The 19162-nt window shown below is 50.7% G+C and overlaps 1 protein-coding gene across 1 annotated transcript; it reads right to left on the minus strand.

Moving 5' to 3' along the window:
• Positions 1-8505: 8505 nt before the first annotated feature.
• EREG (epiregulin) lies at positions 8506-17532 on the minus strand (the record flags this gene model as incomplete). The annotated part of the gene is made up of 5 exons (XM_082482430.1): positions 8506-8692; positions 9689-9835; positions 10403-10526; positions 10843-10926; positions 17253-17532. 5 exons carry the CDS (start codon positions 17530-17532, stop codon positions 8632-8634), a joined length of 696 nt encoding a protein of 231 aa, XP_082338556.1. The 3' UTR covers positions 8506-8631.
• Between the last annotated feature and the right edge of the window lie 1630 nt (positions 17533-19162).

Raw genomic sequence — 19162 nt, forward strand, 5'->3', positions numbered from 1 at the left:
AACACATTAAATGTTTTGGAAGAAACTGAAAGGAGGAGAGCCGAGGCTGCTCGGGGCTCTACTGACCCACAACAACAAGCGGCCTCGCACGCAACTTTAGAAATGCCTCCACAAAAGCGATTTTCGCACAGGCTCTGTCCCTTCCCCACTGCTAAACGCAGAGTCAGTATTTTCCTGGCGTGCGCCCACAGAGGCAGAGCCGTCGTGCCTGTGCCTTTAGCCCTGCTGCGGTGGCTGCTCCCGTCCCCACGGCCCTTCCCCACAGCCTGACACCGTCTCTCTGCGAGGTTTTTCAGACTGATGGGGTTTTGCCTATCGGCCCTCCGCCTGCGACTGCCAGGCACCACGTACCCATCTTACCGTCCCTATGCTCCACGGCGCTGCCGAACCGGCTGTCCCTCGCCCAGCGATCCCAAGAACCGGACCTTCGGTGCAGCGAGGGGGCCGTAAAGGCAGCCTCTCCACGACGCCTGAGCTCTGGTGCTGGGAACGGTGACCCTCTGCTGCACCGCAGGCCAAGATCTGCGAGGGAGACAGACAGATAAAGCATCGTGTCATCAGTAAAGAGAGGGGAGTCTGTGGGACGGCTTTCTCTGACACAGGTCCGCACCCCACGCTAGGAGAGCCACAAACCGCGTGCGTGCCATTTCCTTGCCACCCCTGACTGCCAAATTACTGCCGCGGCAATCAGAGATCTTGCTGTCCTGAGTGTCCGTCGGTGGGCTAAATGCGTCAGGGCTGAGGTCATTGCCAAACCCCCAGGAGGACACAGTGACTCTTGCATTCTCAGACCATGAGTTTGAGCAGCTCGTTCTGAAGTTGATGAATTTGCAGGAAGGGTGGCTGCGCGGTGAATAAAATCCGTCAGATCACTTGGCATCGCTTCCAGCCCCTGCCGAAGGCAGGCCGAGGTTCGGGGTACCCCTGGCTGCGAGGGCCAAGGCTGACAAAATACTCTCGGTGGCCGCGTAGCTCTTTGGCAGCTGATGCTAGCCTTCGGTTTGGAAAGGAAGGAAGACTTTGCTGGTAAAGATCAGGAAACCGAGCTTTGCAGTAAGGATTAGCCGCTCCGAGGACAGCTCGCACAAGGAACGGTGAGAGCCTTCTGGCAATGCTGGGCATTTCAGATCAGGGCTGACCAAAATCACCTGCCTGCTCCTTTGGGGAAGTCTGGCTTTCCAGCTCCCATTTCTATTCCAAACCAGGGCATTACGCCAAAAATGTCATAATTATTTTGTCGGTGTTGTGGTTGGCAACGCTCCAAATTTTACATTAAGAAAATGTTGAAAGCCTTCATTTCCACTTTCTTGATGCATACCAAAATATCACATTTTTGTAAGCTGAGAATGTTCTCTGCCGTTCTGAGGATGAGCACAAAACGCTGCTTTTCCGCAGTGAGTTTCCGCGCTAACTCCCCATGGCAGGACGTGGCAGGGAGTCTGCGCTCCCACCCTCTGTCCCTGCTGCACCGGGTCCCATACCTGAGCCCCAGGCACGCCAGAGTGGGACGACACTCATGACGCCCCACGCAAAGAAATCTGGAAGTGGGGGATGTAGTCTCCGAGGTGACCACTAGGTGGGAATGAAACCAGTGCTGGAAACGTCATGGGCAGCGAACCGGGCAGGAATACTGACTGACGAACGGATTTTTTCCCCCTCTGCTTGGTTTGAGCTCATCAGAAAAAAACAGCTTGCATGAGTTCGGAAAAAAAAAGTTTTGACAAGTGATGAACTGGCTGAAATGAAATATCCCAGCTCAGTTATCCCAGCAGAAAGGAAAACCAAATAAATAGGTGAATACGTTGGGAGAAGAAACAATCCCAGGTCAGATTACTTGTCTGTTTCAGAACCTACATTTTCCCCCAGAAAAATCCTCTGGGTGAAGAAATTCCCAGCGAAACTTTGCTGCATAAGGAGAGCCCCGCATCTCCACGAGCGGAGCGGCTGACATGCCCAGCCGTGTCAGGCTATCTGCATGGGGATATCGCCAGGGAGGCAATGGCTGAGGAGGAATTATGTGAGTCAGGACAAAGAAGCGGTAACCACAGCATCAGGTGGGACAGGGCACTGCTCAGAGCGGCAGAAGGCTGGCCAGGGAAGCCAGCAGCGGTGGCCGAGCACTGGTAGCCCTCAGAGCAACCTTTTGCCGGCTGAGCCTTTGCAGCTGCTGAGGGTGGCGCTGGGAATACCCTTTTCTGGGGTATTCTCTTCCCAGTTCAAAAGACAAACATGTTACTAGTGAGAAGGAGAGGAGCTGTGGTTCTCGGAGCTTTTTAAAAACCAGGCTGCTGGAAAACGGCAGCTTGGACTCACCCTGGCTGGCTTTTCCAGCCGCTGTAAATCCAGTCTGATTTCTGATATTTGACCTTCCTCGCTTAAATGTTCCTGTCCTGCTGGTGAGCCTTCTACTGAAGCTGAAACTTGCTGTGCCTTGCTCTGCTGTCTCAACGATGTTCTTGGCATGGGTGGGCTGAGCAGGTGGACCCCCTGAATGAGCTCCAAGTGTCTGGGAGGCCACTGGTGCACTGATTTTGCAAGGTACTGAGTTCTCCTGTTTCCTCCTGACTTCAATACTGTGTCTTTTTTACAATCAGAAGTCGCACCAGCTTTTCTTGCCCTCATCTAAACCCTGTTCTTCCCCGATTTTCCATCCCCTTCGTAGGTCTCTTCAGTCCGGTTTCCACCACCCCTCTCAGCAGTGACCTGGAGGCTTATTCGCATGTTGCTGTGTGTATCCGGATGGATATCCACCTCCCATCAGTTAGTCCTCCCTCCTGAAATTACCCTCTGTTTCCCTCCCTCTACCGCCTAAATGACAGCAGTTCCGGGAAAGGCAGTTAAACTGGCCCTTCCTCCTCATTCGTGTGGCTTGTACAACCACCTCGGCTTCCCGTTATAATGCAGGGCATCGACAACCAGCCTGACAAACTGCAGCAGAAAGAGCCACCATCACAGGACCACTGGGGACCTCTGACGAATGTCCATGGACAAACGGTGGTTCCCACTTGGGGCCGGCGCCTGTTCACTAATGCATCTCATCTCCTAAATTCCTACTGGGGTTTCCTATCAAGAGGCCGATGCCCTCTGGTGACTGGGTCAGAAAAATCAGAGTGGCATCCACCAGGGTAGGGCAGAGAGATTTCTCAATGTTTTTTGGTCAGTTGTTTTAATCTCCCAGTTTGCCGGGAAAGCTTTTAATCACACAGGATGGAATTATATAATGGGAGTGCAGGAGTAATTTAGGTTTGGCACCAGCTTTATTAAAATAATGATGACTATTTGTGCAAGACCAAACTTCTACATTTACTGATGGAACACCTTCCATCCATCCACCCATCCATCCTTCCTTCCACCTATCCTTTCTTCCCTCCTTCATTGGTCCATCCATCCAACCATCCTTTCTTCATCATCAACACAAAGGACAACGGCTACTGACTCATTCCAAATTTGCAACAAGTGCATGATCTGTAAGTCTTTCCAGCCTATTTAACCTCCTCTTTCTCCTTCCCATGCTCCACACCTGCCCTTCACACGAGCAGCTCCGAGATGAGGTGCCAGATGCCCTGTGCAATCCAAGGCTTGCCTCAGCGGGGCCTAGGACCAGTTGTCCAAATGTCCTCCACCTCTGTGATGTAACCCCAGACCGTCATGGAGGCTTCCTCCAGCTCTCGGCAAACTTGTGACATGACCGGCTGACACACTCTGAGGAAACCCGTTGAGGGGGACACGTGACTCACAGAAGCTTGAGATGATTGCCAAAGCACCTCTAGTGACATTGCCACGAAGCACGCAACAGGCAAGACGGTATCTGGAGAGAGAAAGGTCAGCCTCCCAAGTAAAATGCATCACCGTGTCACCTGTTGTGTGGGCCACGGATGAAGAGTGTACTAAAGGAGGTTTGGTTTTAACCCCTGCGGCAGCCACGGACATTGTGGTAATGGTAACTCCAGGTTTGGTAACAGTGAGCACTTGGCAGTCGCTGAAAAAGTTTCTCCCTCAAGAAGTGGTAAGTAAGGTGATGGATGGCTTAGGTAACTGTGGCTACTCCCATCCCGATCTCTCTGCGGTTTTGTGGCTGGCTGCTGCTTTTGGAAAGATTTTTCTAACGTCTTCTTAAAAAAATTCGGGTATGTTGTGACCAGGGGACATACTAACACCGGTAACATCTGCAGAAAAGCATAGCATTTCAGAGAGCTTACAGTAAGCCCTACTTCAAAAAAGCCCCGTCCTTCCCAGAGCACAAAGCGAGGAGTTGTTGTCGTTGCGTTCTAGGTCAGACAGCTTGAAAGCAAGCATCGGTTGTCCTTCTCCGGAATCCCAAGAGGCTGGAATGGGTTTTGCATAAAATAGAGACTTGTGGACAAGAACCCCACAGCAGGGTTACTGACAGGGTGGGTCTGGGATGGGGTAAGTTTTAAAATGATAGGGAGATGTCAAACAGAGCGCCACTGAGGCTGATAGGAGCTGTGGTTGCTCGGTCCTCCCGAGAGCTGCCAGCAAAAGCGTCCCAGGCAGAAAAGCTGCACAGCGATATGTCGGTGGCCCTGAGGACATGTAGATGGCTGTGGTATCAAGTGGGTCTCTCCAGTACTGGTCTCTAGTCCCTGTCCCCACCTGTTTCACGCACTTACTCTGCCATGATGCAGTGACACGGGCATGGGAGAACTGCCCCGACGGGAGCCTGCAACACTTGTGCAGGAGGCGAAGGCGTTTGGTAAGGAAGGCTTAGGCAGGCCAACCTCGGAGGCACACCGCAGGCGCTCTCACCGGCGGAAAAAGAGTTGCAGCCAAAAGTGACTCTGACAGTGGGCGGTGCGGGCAAGGAAGAGCTGCACCAGGGGGATGGAGGTGGTGCCAGCAGAAACCATGGGAAGAATGAGGGAGGTTCACTCTCTGAGACAAATTATTTGGGGTGTGTCACCAGGACCCGGCTGCGTGGTTGCTGGACTGGCAATCTACGTCCAGCCGGCACAAAGCTGTTGAGGTGGCAGGCTGGTATGCGGCCCCAAGCTTTTCAGTTGCTCAATCATGTGCAGGAGTGAGAAAAACACAGGGTCCGGAAGGGCTGTTATGGGCTGGGAGTAAGATGAGCAACAGGATAGGTGGAGAAAGCCCAAGCCAAATCTAGACAGTCAGCTAAAATTTAAGACGGATAGAAAAAACCAAACAAATCCTGCTCAGGTCTGAAAGTGGACTATGCCTCTTAGATCTGCCTGACCCTCATAGCTAAAGGCGTGATAAACCCCAGGCTGTTGCTGCTACTGCAATTTAAAACTTCTGCAAGCGCAGCAATGGGCATGCGGACCCAAGTGCTGCAGCGGAAAGATGCGTCTTTAGCTGCTGCGGCTGCTCGGGTGCAGAGGGGCGGGCAGCGAGTGGGGCAGGGGTAGGGTCTGAACCCTGTTGGCCACTGGAGTTCTGATAGCAGGACCTCAAACATACGGGGTCAGCATTTACAAAAGGTGGGGTGAGAGGACAGGGTCCCTTTCGTGATGCTCCTGCCAAGCAGAGCAGAGGAGTGGAAGGGCAGCGTGTTGGGGTCAGAGCACCAGCGCGGCCGGGCTGCACGTGCCTCTGCGCTGAGTTTCTCCAGGGAGTTCAGGAAAAGTTTCTGGAGGATGAACAGGGACCGGCCAGAGCAGTTCACAGACAGGCAGGGAAGCCTGAGGGAGAAACAAAGACGTGTCACCACATATCCTAACTGGGTCACAGCAAGAATGGAAAGAGGCTCCGAGAATCGATTTTTGCCCCATCTTCCCATTGGGAAAGGCTGTGCTACAACGCGGCTGTGGCTGGGGTTGCCATTAGCTGTCAGCAGTGACCCGGCAGAACAGGTTCCTGTATGACAACTGGATTACAGGAGAAGGAGAGAGGAAGTGAAAAGCTGAAAAGCAGCTAATAAGGGCGCTGTGACACAGAGTTAACCCAGTCAATGACCAACGATCCCCTTCTAACTCAATGCTGAAGGGAAACACAAAGGACCAGGCGGACCAGGGAAAAATCTGTTCCATCCAGACCCATCTTAAACACTGACTGACCAAGACTGAGGGCTGGATAAGGACTGGTCTGCAGCACTGCCAAAAAGGAGTGCTTAAGTTATCTCAGAAGGTGGCAGAAGGTAGCCACAGGCTACCTGCACAGACCCAGCACGTCGAGCATAAACGCTACAGGATAACCCAGTGTTGGAAAAAGATGGGCAAGAGATCCCATGGTCAGATCACCACAGGTTGTTCTGTGACAGAGCTCAAGTCAAACAGCGAGAGCCAGCTTGCCTGCAGCTGTAAGGACATGCAAAGGAGGTCCCTTCTACCCCTACATCGCCATACTTGATCTGGAAGATCTTCTTGTCTTTGGTCAACATCGTTTGGTGAAGCTTTCCTCCTGAGAAGCGGCGATGAGCAAAGCATCGCTTACTTTGGCTGAGCAGGCCTGGGTCTTGATTGCACTTTGTTTACCTGCAGGCCTGTGGCAGGCAGGACTGGCGCTGTGGCTGCAGCGCTCAGAAGCTGGTGGTATATCTGCCAGAGAAAGACCAGGAGAGCAGCATGCGCTAGAAGGTCTGTAGTGACGCAGCAGAGCGAGCAGCACAGAAAGTAACTCAATCCCAGGCCGTAGCCTTGCAACCAGAGCTCACATCCACCAGCCTGCAGCATCCGGGCTCTCCTGCCGCGCGCTGCTGGAGCACATCACATGCAACATTGGTCTGCTCTGATCACACTTTTGTTTTGCTAAGTGGACATCCCTCCTCCTCACCACCTCAAGCACTCCCCACTGGGGAGACGAGTGCAATGAAAACTGGCAGATTCTGGGCAGAGCTTTGTGATCACACCCCAGGTCTGCCTGCCCACACCTTTGCTGTGGTTGGTCCTCGTCAGAGGAAAGACAGCGGGGAAAGTAAGTCCAAGTCAGGAAGCGAGTATCAAGCTGGGAACGAGGCAGAGCTATCATTTCACATGACTCATCTTTTCCACAGAAAGGGACATAGGCCACACGGCCAGGGCAGGGCATTCAGGCAAGCCTTTCCCACCTGGCCTCCCAGCCCCAACCGTGGGGACCCTCCCCCGTGCCACTCACAGCCCCCCTGTTCTCCAGACAGGAGACTGACCGCTACATGCCCAAAGACCACTGCTGGTCGAATGACTTGGCACAACCGGCCTCCTTCTGCCGGATTGCTGCACGTGTGCGTGGATGAGTCTGTGGGTTCCCTCTCACGGCAGGTCACAGACAGGCTTTACTCCACAGGAGGATGCAAGGCAGATTTAAGCCCTGCTACCTACAGGCTCAGCTGAAAATTGTCACTGGACAATTCATAATCAAAGAGCCAGGAAAGTCACTTTTGAGATTCCCCCTTTCATTTGCTTGATCTCAAAAGCATCTAATACAGGAGAGCAGTTTATGGAGAGAGGGAAAGAGCCAGTTTATTCCTCCACGAGGGCCTCTGGCTGACAGAGACCTTCTGAAATAGCACTCCCACTTGGTGATGTCTTGGGTCCCACCACTCTTCTTTACAAAGATCCTGTTGCCCAGGCCAAGAGACCAGAGGTCTCACGCCCATAAACACAGGCTGATGCAGCTCACATGGACCGCTGGCAAAGGCCAGGAGTGACGTAAAATAAAGATTGCGCTTTTTTTCACATCTTCCGAGAGTGTGAGAAGTGATGGGATTAACAGGGATGATTCGGATGCTGCAAGAATCCTATCCTTCCTGTTCACGGGGAGTCACACTCGGGGTCTAGCTAAACCCAGTAGGCTACTCATTATTTCAGGCCAACAAGATACCTACATGGAGCCCAAACTCAAAACCTTTCATTTCCCCCACTCCCAGCTGTACCATAGACACACTATGGCAGAAACAATATGGGCAGGACGCAAGGGCTGGTACTTGTTCTGAGGCCGCTTTCTTCCTGTAGCTACACTCCCACCCTCAGCTGCCATGTGTTACTGCGTTTGGCTGCAGAGACTGATCAACCCCGTGCTGCTACCTCTCTACTGTCATCCAAAATATATGCAACACAACTTTCCGGAGGGCATGGATGAAGTGAGATCCATGCTGCTGTCACACAGTACGTGTTGGATGGGCTGTGGAGGAGCTGCACTCCTTCTTCCTTTAAGTTCTCCTCCAGTTACGCCAGCTAATAGCTATGTTCATTGGAACTAAGGTGCATTGATACCTATTATTAACGATACTATGGTTTCTCTCTCCGAAAATAACTGGTGGTGCTTCAAACATCCTGCTCAGCCCAGCCACGCCAAGGTTCATTTCAATGAAACCACACAGACATTGTGACTTTGTCTAGAACTTTTATTTCAAGGAGTAGAATTGTTTTGAGCATATTCACAAGAATAAATATAAAATTACTCTTCAGAGTAAGAAGACGAGTTTTTATAAAAATATATCTCTATCCCACAGAACCACTTAGGCGAGGTTCTCATTAGGAAATATTATTTAATAAAAAAATAAAACACTGAAAATAAAATGCTTGACCTATACTGATTGGATCACCAAACAATTGAAATTTTTAAAAGGATATAAATATTGTAAATATTGTTAATAAAAATAACATTTAAATAGATGGGAAGCCACTGAGTCCATCCAGATGAACAGAACACTGTAGGAAGCCACCGTTTCTTCTACAGGGCACCAACTTCCTTGTATTCGCTGGCGTTCGTTTGTCTCTTCTTGCTTCTGTACCTGGAAGGAGAAGAGAAGCGTGAGTTCTGGAAAGCCAGTTGCTCCAAATGGCTTTTTGGGGAAGGGGGAGGTGGGTGAAGGAAGAAAAACAATGCTGTATGAACTCCTCACGTTTGTTTTAAACCTCTAGCAGCTAGGGTCTGTCTGTGCTCATTTCCAGGTCTGAGATAACTTGTATGCAGTCTCATTTCTCAACTCTTCACTGAAGATTTCACATCTGCATTGAAGTCTTGCTGCTGGTGCTAGGTTTGTCTTTGAGAAATCCTGCTGGCTCCTTCCCTGCAACAGGGCTGAGTACCCTAACCGACTAGGCCATCTTCTGTTTGAGATGACGCGCCATTGGGTCTTCAGGTAGGGAAGAGGAATTACAGTGGTTACCATCTAGCTATCAGATCTGCAAAGCCGAGCTCTCCCTCTGGGAGTCGTTCCCCCTTCTCGGCTCTCTGACAGCTGCTTACAATTAGTTATTAGCCTGGAGAATGATTCCTGCTGCTTGTGGGTCTGTTAATGGAGAAGACTACTGTCCTCCCCGGTAAAGCTGATAAGGCAACGCTCCTGATATCACAGTCACCACAATAACACGGCAGATAAACAAATTAGCTAGTATTAATCCAGTTGCTCTCCAGTTCCTAATGACTGGGGAAATGGCATTACTGAGAAAAGGAACTAGAACCTCCCTATTCCCTGTTTGCTCTCTCCTTTACCTCAACACACCCTCTGAGAGAGACGTGAGCCAACCTATACAGTCCTCCGTCAGGGTTAAAAGGCATCCGAGAGTTCCGTTGCCGAGCCTGTAGTTTGGGCTATGCTACGTGGCCAGCATACTCCCTTTTCTGAACGCTTCACTAAGTGCAGGCTAGCAGGTCTGTACGTCAAACTACCTCCCTGCAGTCAAGTGAGTGTAAGTATCCCAATCTATCTGGAGGTATTCAGCGGACATCTTGCTACACATACAGCTGAGTTGCCTTCCGGAGCCACAGAGAAAATCTTTCTTACCTTCTGCAGATGTAGTAGCTGGCAATAGAGATGGCGACGAGGAAAAGCAGAACTACGATAACTGTCAGTGCCACGTACTCCTTACTGAGGGGTTGTCTGACAAGTTCTGAATGCACACATCGGACACCAGAGAAGCCCACATCACACCTGAGGGTAAGAGACACAGAATTAGAGACATTGCCGTGGGGTTACTTCAGCAGTCCACAAAGCATGCTACACTGCTGGCCTGCTGTTTCCTCAGGGACAAGCCATTTGAACTGATGTAACTTATGCCCACGCAGTCCTAGAAATGGTTGCAAATTGTTCAAGTAAATGAGGAATACCCTTAAAAACGCCTAGAGGGTCTTTATTTTGCAGGCTGGATCAAAGCAGAGAGCTTGCTGCTTGGCCTGAGGTCTGGATCTCACACCACTGTAAATACAGATGAACAGTGGAGCACATCAGAATGAGTGTCCCAAGTTTATGTTGGGTTGGTGACTAGTTTCAGGTGTCTAAGACTCTCACCCATGTTTCACTGGAGCCAGCACACGTGTTTAACACTTGCTTAAATGCACCTAAGGTGTATTATAGATATACGCCTCCTTTTTAAGTTCTGTGAACATTTAAATCCTTTGCTGGATTGGTATTCCAGCTAAGCATCAATAGCAGTGAGATCAAAGGTCACGTAGGGTCCCCCTCAAGGAGGTGTGCAGGATGCATTGCGCCCCGTCATACCTGCAGTAGTGCTCATCCAGGTCCACTATGTAGACACACTGTCCGTGGAAGCAGTAGTCCTTCATTTCAGGCTTGCATCTAGTTATCCCAACTTGAGCCACACGCGGACTGTTCTCTGTCTGGACTGTAAGGAGATTTTGTTAGCATCTCATTGCCCTTATTTTCCCTTTGTATTTCTCAAACAACATACAAGCTTTACAAGTATGACTAACAGTCTCCCTACCAAGAGACCTTCAATGCAGTCGGCATTAAAGCAGGAGAGAACGGGGAGAGGATTTTCCCAGGCCAGAGTTATACTGACTTTTCCTTCAGGAGTTCCACATAAGCTTTTTCTGCTTTTACAGCAGAGTTCTCAACTAACACAGAGCTCTTTTGCTCAAGAAGAAATATTCAAGGAAATGCAGGCTAAAAAACGGTTCTTGTTCAGCAAGCACACTTACTTAGTGCTGTCGTGCAGTTCTCCATTTCACCAGGCCCACATAATGGGATCACTGTTGTGCCCAGGACTGCCTGTAATAGGTAACCTACGAGAGAATAAAAACAAGAGTCAAAACTAGATGCTTTTCAAGTATAGTTAAGTATTTCAGCTGGTATACTCATTATGTTAATACAAGAAGAACAGAAGCCTTTATCCCAGTAGGAGAAACCTAGCATTGTAAGCTGAAAAAAATATCGGTCTAAGAGATCTGCTGCCTAAATTATATAAGGTAGCCCAAAGAAACATCTCTGAAATACAAAATTTTTATGCCGAACAGAGATCAAACAGAAACTTGCTGTCTGTGACCACCTCGCACCCACACTCTGAGTGAAACTGGGCAGGAACAGGCTTGGAAAGATTACACAGGAGAGGCAGAAATTAGTCCAAGTTGATTACGTTAGGTTTCTGACTAGTCTGGCATGGCACCTGCGCAAGGGACACAGCCAGGGTTCCACAATTAAGCATGACAGTCCAGCATTCATCGCAGGAGGAGTTCTTTTGGTGATCAAAATCAAGTTGTCCTTGAGTCACAACAGTCCACGGGGAGAGGGTTTCCTAGGACTCAGCAAGTCAGTGCAGCTGGTGAGTCAGTAGGCCAGGTCAGTGCCGAGCCAGGCTCAGCGCCCCACCACTGGCTTCAGAGACCACATACTGCTCGAGGTAGGCTTAACACAAAAGCTGCCCTTGAGCAGCAAAGAGCTTCCTCAACGCTCTACTTGCTGTACCCAGCCCTAACGGCTGGACACTTCCTCCACTAATATCCACTCTTGTGTTGGAGGTTTTCAGGTGAAAGCCCACTGGCAAAGACAACTAACACGAGATACCAAACCCTCTTCATCTGGTCACTGGGTTGGAAAGGTCATAGAATCATAGATTCTATAGGTCACTGACCATTTTACAGATCCTGAGCCAGTGTTACTTATCTGAGTAGAACCTCAGAGGAAAAAGTGTACATTTCTGTCTTTCCTTCACGACCCACACTGAAGAAAAACTGCAGGTTCCACGTGGGTACCAGACATAAGAGGAGACTGCACCATGCAAGCTGTATTGTGCTGCACAGGCACAGCTTTCGGGTATTCTACCAGTTAAATGAATAGTTCCAAACAGGATTTGAAGGTCAACACAAGTACTTGTAGCTTCATGGCTAGCCCATGAGGAATAGTCCATGTTTGCCCCAGCTGGCCATGAAATCTACTTGGCTAACGCTCCTGCTGTGGTCACAAACTAACCTGCTCATGAACTGCTTAGTCATCAGCCCCATTCCACAGGAGTCTGTAATTTGTATCTTTGGGCTGTTTGCATCTATTAACTTGTCAGGTCATGCATGTCTAATGGAGGGAGTGTGCCCTCATAATTTCTTGATCACTCTAATTCAACTCTGGTTATTAGAAAGTTTCATTACGTCTCAGAGTTAAATCTAGTAGTGATTTATGGGTTTCCTGCAGCTCATCTATTTCTGGGTGATTAGCAGGCTTCCTTTCAGCTTTACTCCAGCTAGGTACAACAACAGCAGGAATATCTATCTTACAGGGACAGGGGGGGGTTGTGTGTTTTGTGTTCCTTTAAAAACACCATTCCTTCTCCTCATCTCCCTTCTCCACCACATTCCTTACTGAGGTAATAAGCTAAGTTTCCACCGAGCCTCAGAAGAAAAGACAAAGACTAGGTCCACCAAAGTGAGAGCCACGGTGACAGACCGACGATGCCGGCATCTTGACTTGTCCAGGAGACTAAGCTGGAGACATCTGCGCCTGCTACAATTACTCAGCAGGACCTGCCTTTCACTCCAATGGGGCAGGACCAGCAAGTTTACTTTCAGGGTGGGATTTTTTTGTGTTTTGTTTTTTAAATAGCACTGTGCTCATTATAGATTTCATCAGGAGAAGTGGTTTAACACTTCTGTAAGGCAAGTTTGAGTCGCCGTGACAGAAAGTTAAAGCGTGGGAAGGATGAGGCCATCAGCTGACAGTCAGTGGCAGCTCAGTTACTGCTAGAAGAGAAGGCTTTGGACCTGGTGTCCCAAATGATGCTGGGAAAAGCAGATTTATCGAGTCAGTCCCTCTTCCCAGGAAGGAAGTACTCCATGGACTAAGCTGCTCCCTTGGCAGGGAGCAGCCATGGCACAGGACAGCACTGTCCCACTAAGTGTACACCACATCACTGCAAGAAGGGATGCTGAAATCCTGAGACTAGCGAGAGTTAGTGACCTGAGGCTCCTTCCTGTTCCCCATGTAGTGCTGCTATCTCTGTGTGACGTGCTATGGCAAGATTTGCTCTGGAGCCACGTGACAGTAATGAACATAAGCCAAGGCAAAATATGCTAGAGGTTCCCGAGGTGCCCACTTCTATTGTGCTTAAGTAGATGTGTTAAGCCAGCTGATGTTCTCTTTTAGCCTAGATATTTCTGTTTCAGCTTGCATATTTCCTTGATCTGAGCAGCTGCTTTTTAATCTAATCTAAAGTTTCCAGTTTGAGAGTTGCCAGAATCCAGCTTTTGCATTTGAGAAATTCAAACCTAGGTACGGGCAAGAGATGGGTCAGCTCTTCTCTTAGTTCCAGACAGAGGCACCGCTTTCCAGCTAGAGAAAAGGCGAAAACTCAGACACCTGTGAGGGACAAATTAAAATATACCTCCTCCTCCAACACCGAACAAAGGCTTGCCCCATTCCAGCCATGCGCAACAACCGATAGCCTCCTCCGCCTGACTGCAGACACACAGGCTGGCAAGGCTGGAGTGCAGGCGTGGATATTTGCTGACACCCAGCAGTATTTTCTGCATTCGGGCAAAGTTCTTCCTGCTCTGCACTGTTACATTTTGCCCTTTCCTCCATGCACATATTTCTCCTGTGACATCAATGGGAGGGGGATCCCGCTGGAGCTAAGGGATCCACAGGAGAGCCTTTCCCAGGATAATTACCAGACTATACCAAACATAGGACCTGGGAGAGGTAGTTATATTTTTATTCCTTCGCCGATCACTAAACAAATACTCTACAGGGTACAAAATAAGAGTAATGAGATGGTGGATATTCCTTTGTGTCTCCCAGGAACGCGAGCGCTACACTTATCGCTACACCACTAGCATGCATGCGCACTACCATCTGGGATCGCAGGTATTCCTGTAAGGTTAACACTGACAGCAGCGGCTATTCCTGGAACAGGAATAATGCTGCTGCTTACTTGTCCTTCCATGAAGGATGAAAGGAAGATGAAGAACAGAGACTGGTAGCCTTCACGTCCAGCAGCCTTCATCAGAGATGACATACAAGAGCTAATTATCAGTTCACGCATTGAAAGCCAGCTATAGTTCCCAGTTACAGGATGACTGTTAAGGATGAAGGATGCACATACAGGATACACATAACTGAGAATTAGTCTCTTTGCAAGATTTACACCCATTTTAAAGGGGAATCATCAGGTTTTCAAGAGGTCAATCATCATTTGAATTCACTTTGCCTGTCACGGAGATCACTAGTCTTGTACTAGTTCATCTGAAGAAGACCCCGTGATGCTACTTTGGCATCTCCGCCACGGAGGTAGCACCTAGACTCTTCAGGTGGGTTGCACTTCCAAAGCAATGCCAAGCGCAGAGGTATCCAGGTGACATGCCACTGGAGGATCTCAGCCCATTTTAACTCTAGAGAGAGATCAAGGTGGACCCCCATCACCTTATTTTGGCCACCCAGAGCATGTCTGACTGTCTACAGCCTTCTTTGTGTAGACTAAGCAGGAAACATGGAAGTTAGCCAGTCTGTCCTACTGGCTTTGTAAGCATCGCTACTACCACCAGTTTAACTCCAGTGCATCACCTCCTGTAACTGTCTGCTGATAACCTCCCTAGGTAGCCACAGAAGTTTGCAGGCCATCTCAGACAAAGCAAGCACCTCTGGCAATAACGGCTAGGTGGGCGGCCGTGTTTTAGATGAGGATCACAGAAATGTAGAGTTAGCCAGGAAAGCCTTGCCAACAGCTTGTCCTTATTCAGGATTTGGCTGTGCAACTATAACCCTTGCTCACATCAACCACAGCAGCTCTAGAGTTCAGGTTATCCATGTAGACTGAGCGTTTTTTTCCTGGGAAAGGGAAAGCAGTCATTTGAGAGAATGCTAACTGCCTCAGACAGGGCACACCTCCCCATCCCTGCACTCAGGATACATCACTTGGTTTCTTCTTGCTGTTTCGGGTAGGATGTACCTGGTGCCTAGTTGCCCGACCGTGCCCATTCAAGGCAGGTACCCAACACTCCTCTTCCTGAGATGAGACACACAAGATGTACAGGCCGTTCTTCTCACCCATGTGAAAGGAGATGCTATCAGCTCTTTCCACCCCTTGTCCCCCTGCGGTGTATGGATGTTTGGCCTGTTGTCTAAATGGAGGCACCAGATGTGATGGTACTGAGAGAGACAGGCTCAAATATATTACCCTTAGGACAACTGGACAGAAGTGTCTATATATATTTCTGGGAAGCAGCATCCAGGTTTCCCCATCTCATGTTTTCTACCTGTGACTTCAGAACTACCCACTCAAAGTCGGATGCCCAGGGCCAGGCCAGAGCAACTCTAAGGCAGCCCTGAAAACACCTGCCTGTACAGGAAGACTGTCACTCCAAAATTCCTACAGGCCCACATGTTCATCTTCAACACTGCCAGGACTTACCCTTAAGCAGAGATAATGCAGATAATTACGTATTATGTGCACACAGTCGTCTCAGGACTGCTTCTAGCCCTGTGGAGACCCACACACGAGTGATGTTATTCACATGCCACCCCTGTGCCACTCTGCTTTCCACCCTACTGTGTGGAGGCAGAGGTCCCTACACCACAGAAGAAGCAGAAATCCATTATTGCTTCCAGCCATACACGTCAACCACTGACACTTTCCACATCTCCACACTCAGCCATCTTTATATTCAGCCCCCTTGCTGATGGCCAGACACAAGTGATGCAGGAAAACATAAGGTCAGCAGCTCCTGAAACTGTCCAGTGAGCCTGGAGATCCGAGGCCTGCCTTCCCCCCTCTCTGGGCATTACAGTGACTGCAAGGAGAACAGTGCCAAGGCTCCTGCAGTTACCTCACGGAAAAGGCAGGGCCTGGGCTTGGCTCCATCACCGCCACATCACTGTGTGGCTGGCACATCACCATGGCTCCTCAGGGGCTGGCAACAGCTCTCTCCCACCACTGCCTTTCTGCTGCACAGTCGCCAAGCCCACGATAGCCAGGATATGAAGCTGACAGTGACTGTCACTTCAGTTCGGCTTCAGCTGCTCAGCAGGGAACCTCTTAAAGTCTGGCATAACACCAGCTACCGAGAGTCATCCCAGCTTCTGCCAGTGGCACCAAGTTCTGCTTACACTACCAACCTGGGAGGGAAAGGCAGTAAAGTGCTTGTATCACTCGTTATGCCATCTAGCTATGACTAATCTATCTCTTACTATTAGATTTTGTGCCTGCCCCGGAAATAAAGAAATCCGTACACAAATCCATGAAGACATACCAGTTCCTTCCAGTGCCAGTTTTGTGTAAAGCATGGCTGAGTCACAGACAACAAGATGTTTAGCCTGCTGTCCTGGCAAGTAAGATGCTGTGCAACAGCTAATCCATAGGATATTATGGAAGTACCTGGCCAAGATGAAAGAGAAACTCATGCTGCAATGGGCTCGGCAGATGAGGGAACATCAGCCCGAAAAGAGAAGTCTTGGGAACTGAGCTTCTCTATCTACTGTGACCCTGAGACCAACGGCACGAGTGTGAGAATTTGCTTCAGTTCAAAGCAGCGTGCGAGTGCGTCAGGTCTCGGTGCTGCCTCAAACGTTTGCCGCTCACACAGTTCAAATCACCTCACAGGGTCAGCTCTCGGCAGTCACTGCCTGTCACTGCCAGCGCCCAGCAGAGGTGTGTAGCAAGGACCGGTTGTTGCTTCACAGCACACCCGGGCTCCAGGACTCTCAAGGCTCCAAGGATACACGTGTTCACTTTGGACTTTCAGGTAGCTTATGTCATGCAATAGAGTAACACGCTCCCAGTGAGGAGGTACAGAAGTGTCAAACAGAGGGAGGACACAACCTGTTTTGTTACCATACGGAAGTCTGCTGCCATGGGGAATCACCTGCTGAGCTCATCCATAGTGTGGCCTGGGTGAGGGCAGCAGGACCAGAACACAAACAGGACAAGACAAGGTGAGAGAGAATAGACTGCACTGCTTTAAGCAAACCGTGCTGCGAGCAGAGCTGGGGAGAAGAGGCAGGAATATTCACCTTTGCTCAGCCACAGGGCACACTTAGGCATCGCACAAGCAATGAGACATCCCTTAACAGCACAGCACAGCACAATGCAAGACCCGTGTGCTCTGCTCCTCGACTCAGGTACACCCACCCCTGCCCACGACTTCATCGCGGAGAAGAAACACATCGGTGTCACCTGAAGGCAAGCTGACCTTTACATTTAGCTGGAGATTTTCCAGCAGCCAGAGAAGACCCCAACCCCGCGACTCGGCGCCCGGTCCCCTCCCGGCCCCGCCAGCCCCTGCCCGGAGGCGCAGAGGAGCCTCCCGCGGCGCAGAGCGGCTTGGCACGGCCCCGACCGGCGGGACGCGGCGGCGGCACTCACCGAGGAAAAGCAGCAGGCTGCGGACCCGCAGACAGCCGGCGTCCATCGCCCTGGCGTCCCAGGGAGAAGAGAAGGAGGAGGAGGAGGAGGAGAGGGAGGCAGAGGAGGCAGCCGGCGGCGGGAGCGCTGTGGGTGCCGGCCGCGCCGCCCCGGACCTTTATGGGCCGGCGGGAGAGGCGGGGCGCCGCCGGCCGGTGATGAAACCCGGCCGGGCCCTGGGCAGGTGCCGGCCCCGGCCTCCTCGCTTCCTGCCCGCCGCCCCCGGGCCGTGCCGAGCCGAGCCGGTCCGAGCCCCCCCGGGCGGGCAGAGGCGGGCGCCCTCCCCGGCCCCCATGCCCCTGGGGCGGGCAGGAGGGAGCACCCCGGTCCCATGCCCCAGAGGGGAGCGCAGACCCGGCTGGAAGCACTCCGGCGGCCGCCGGCTGCTGTCTCTGCACGTTTAGTTTTCCTTGTTTTAGCAAGAATCACACAAACAGTGCGCGGGGTTGTAAAATCACCTGCCCACTCCGAGCAAGCTGGCCGAGACACTGATGCCCGGTACTCCCCGGGGCGACGGATGCCCGCATCGCTGCCTTCTGCTTGCCTTCAGTTCACCCGTCAGAGGCATAACGGTGTGGACCCGCAGCTGACGGCTGCCCGGGTGGGCCCTGCCCGCACACCAAGCCCCCTGCTGGGCCACTGCACTGCCACCAACGCCACCCACGCGTGAACCAAGGTTTGGGAACACACCTCAGGGCGGGCAGCCAGAAACTTGCTGCCTTCCCTCACCTCCCACCTCCTGGCATTTCTGAAGTGCCCCTCGGCACACACGTGCTGCTGCCGGGGAGTTAGGGGCAGAAACGGTCTATTAACTTACAGCACAGGCCACAGGAATGCCAGCACCTCGCCCAGCACCCGCACCGGCCGCCACGGCCTCAAGGGCAGTGGGCGCTTACCCTGCATTTTCCCTCCAGCCCTTGGCCTCCTCGCAGCCCGGTAGCATGGACAGTTCGTGGTAGCAACAGCTCTTTCAGTTACTTAGACAGCAGTTTACTAGTTATGGCTACTTTTTCTAAAAATTCCTTTCAAGCATCTTGTTGAAGCCCATGCACTCTGTCCTATGTGAGACACAGCCTCGTGCGGAGCTCACATCTCACCATCGATAGCTGCGGGACAGCCCACCCCCAAATCCCCACTGTACACATTTGCCCAAAATACAAAGTGTGCTTTATCTAAAGAAGCTGCTCAGCAATGGGGGTTATTTCTTTTCCTTTTAAAGCAAAAACTTTCTTCCCCTGCCTTACCACTTCCCATCGTCAAAAAAGGCAAGGTGATACCCAACTACTGCAGAACTGATAAGCCTGTCTCCCGGTGTAAGGAACTTGAGTATTGATAACAAAGTGCAGTTTAGTAGCTGATGACTCAAGTATCCATAGTTTCTCCATTTTATAAGCGGTTATTGATACAAGAGTTCACTGTAGAAGATACTGCAGAATAAGATATACCACATTCTCCACGTTCAGATTGCAATTACAAGTAATAAACACACTAATTCAAGGAGCTGGAATAGATCTGGTACTTACAAATCACACTCCTCCTTATTTTGGGAGCATTTTCTTAGGTCTACAGAAGTGTGGAGATGCTGAAATGAAAAAAGGAAATGTGTTAGTATAAAATTGTATGTCAGCACCGTTTAT

Source organism: Vanellus vanellus (assembly GCF_965231255.1).
Source record: "Vanellus vanellus genome assembly, chromosome: 4".
NCBI lineage: Eukaryota > Metazoa > Chordata > Aves > Charadriiformes > Charadriidae > Vanellus > Vanellus vanellus.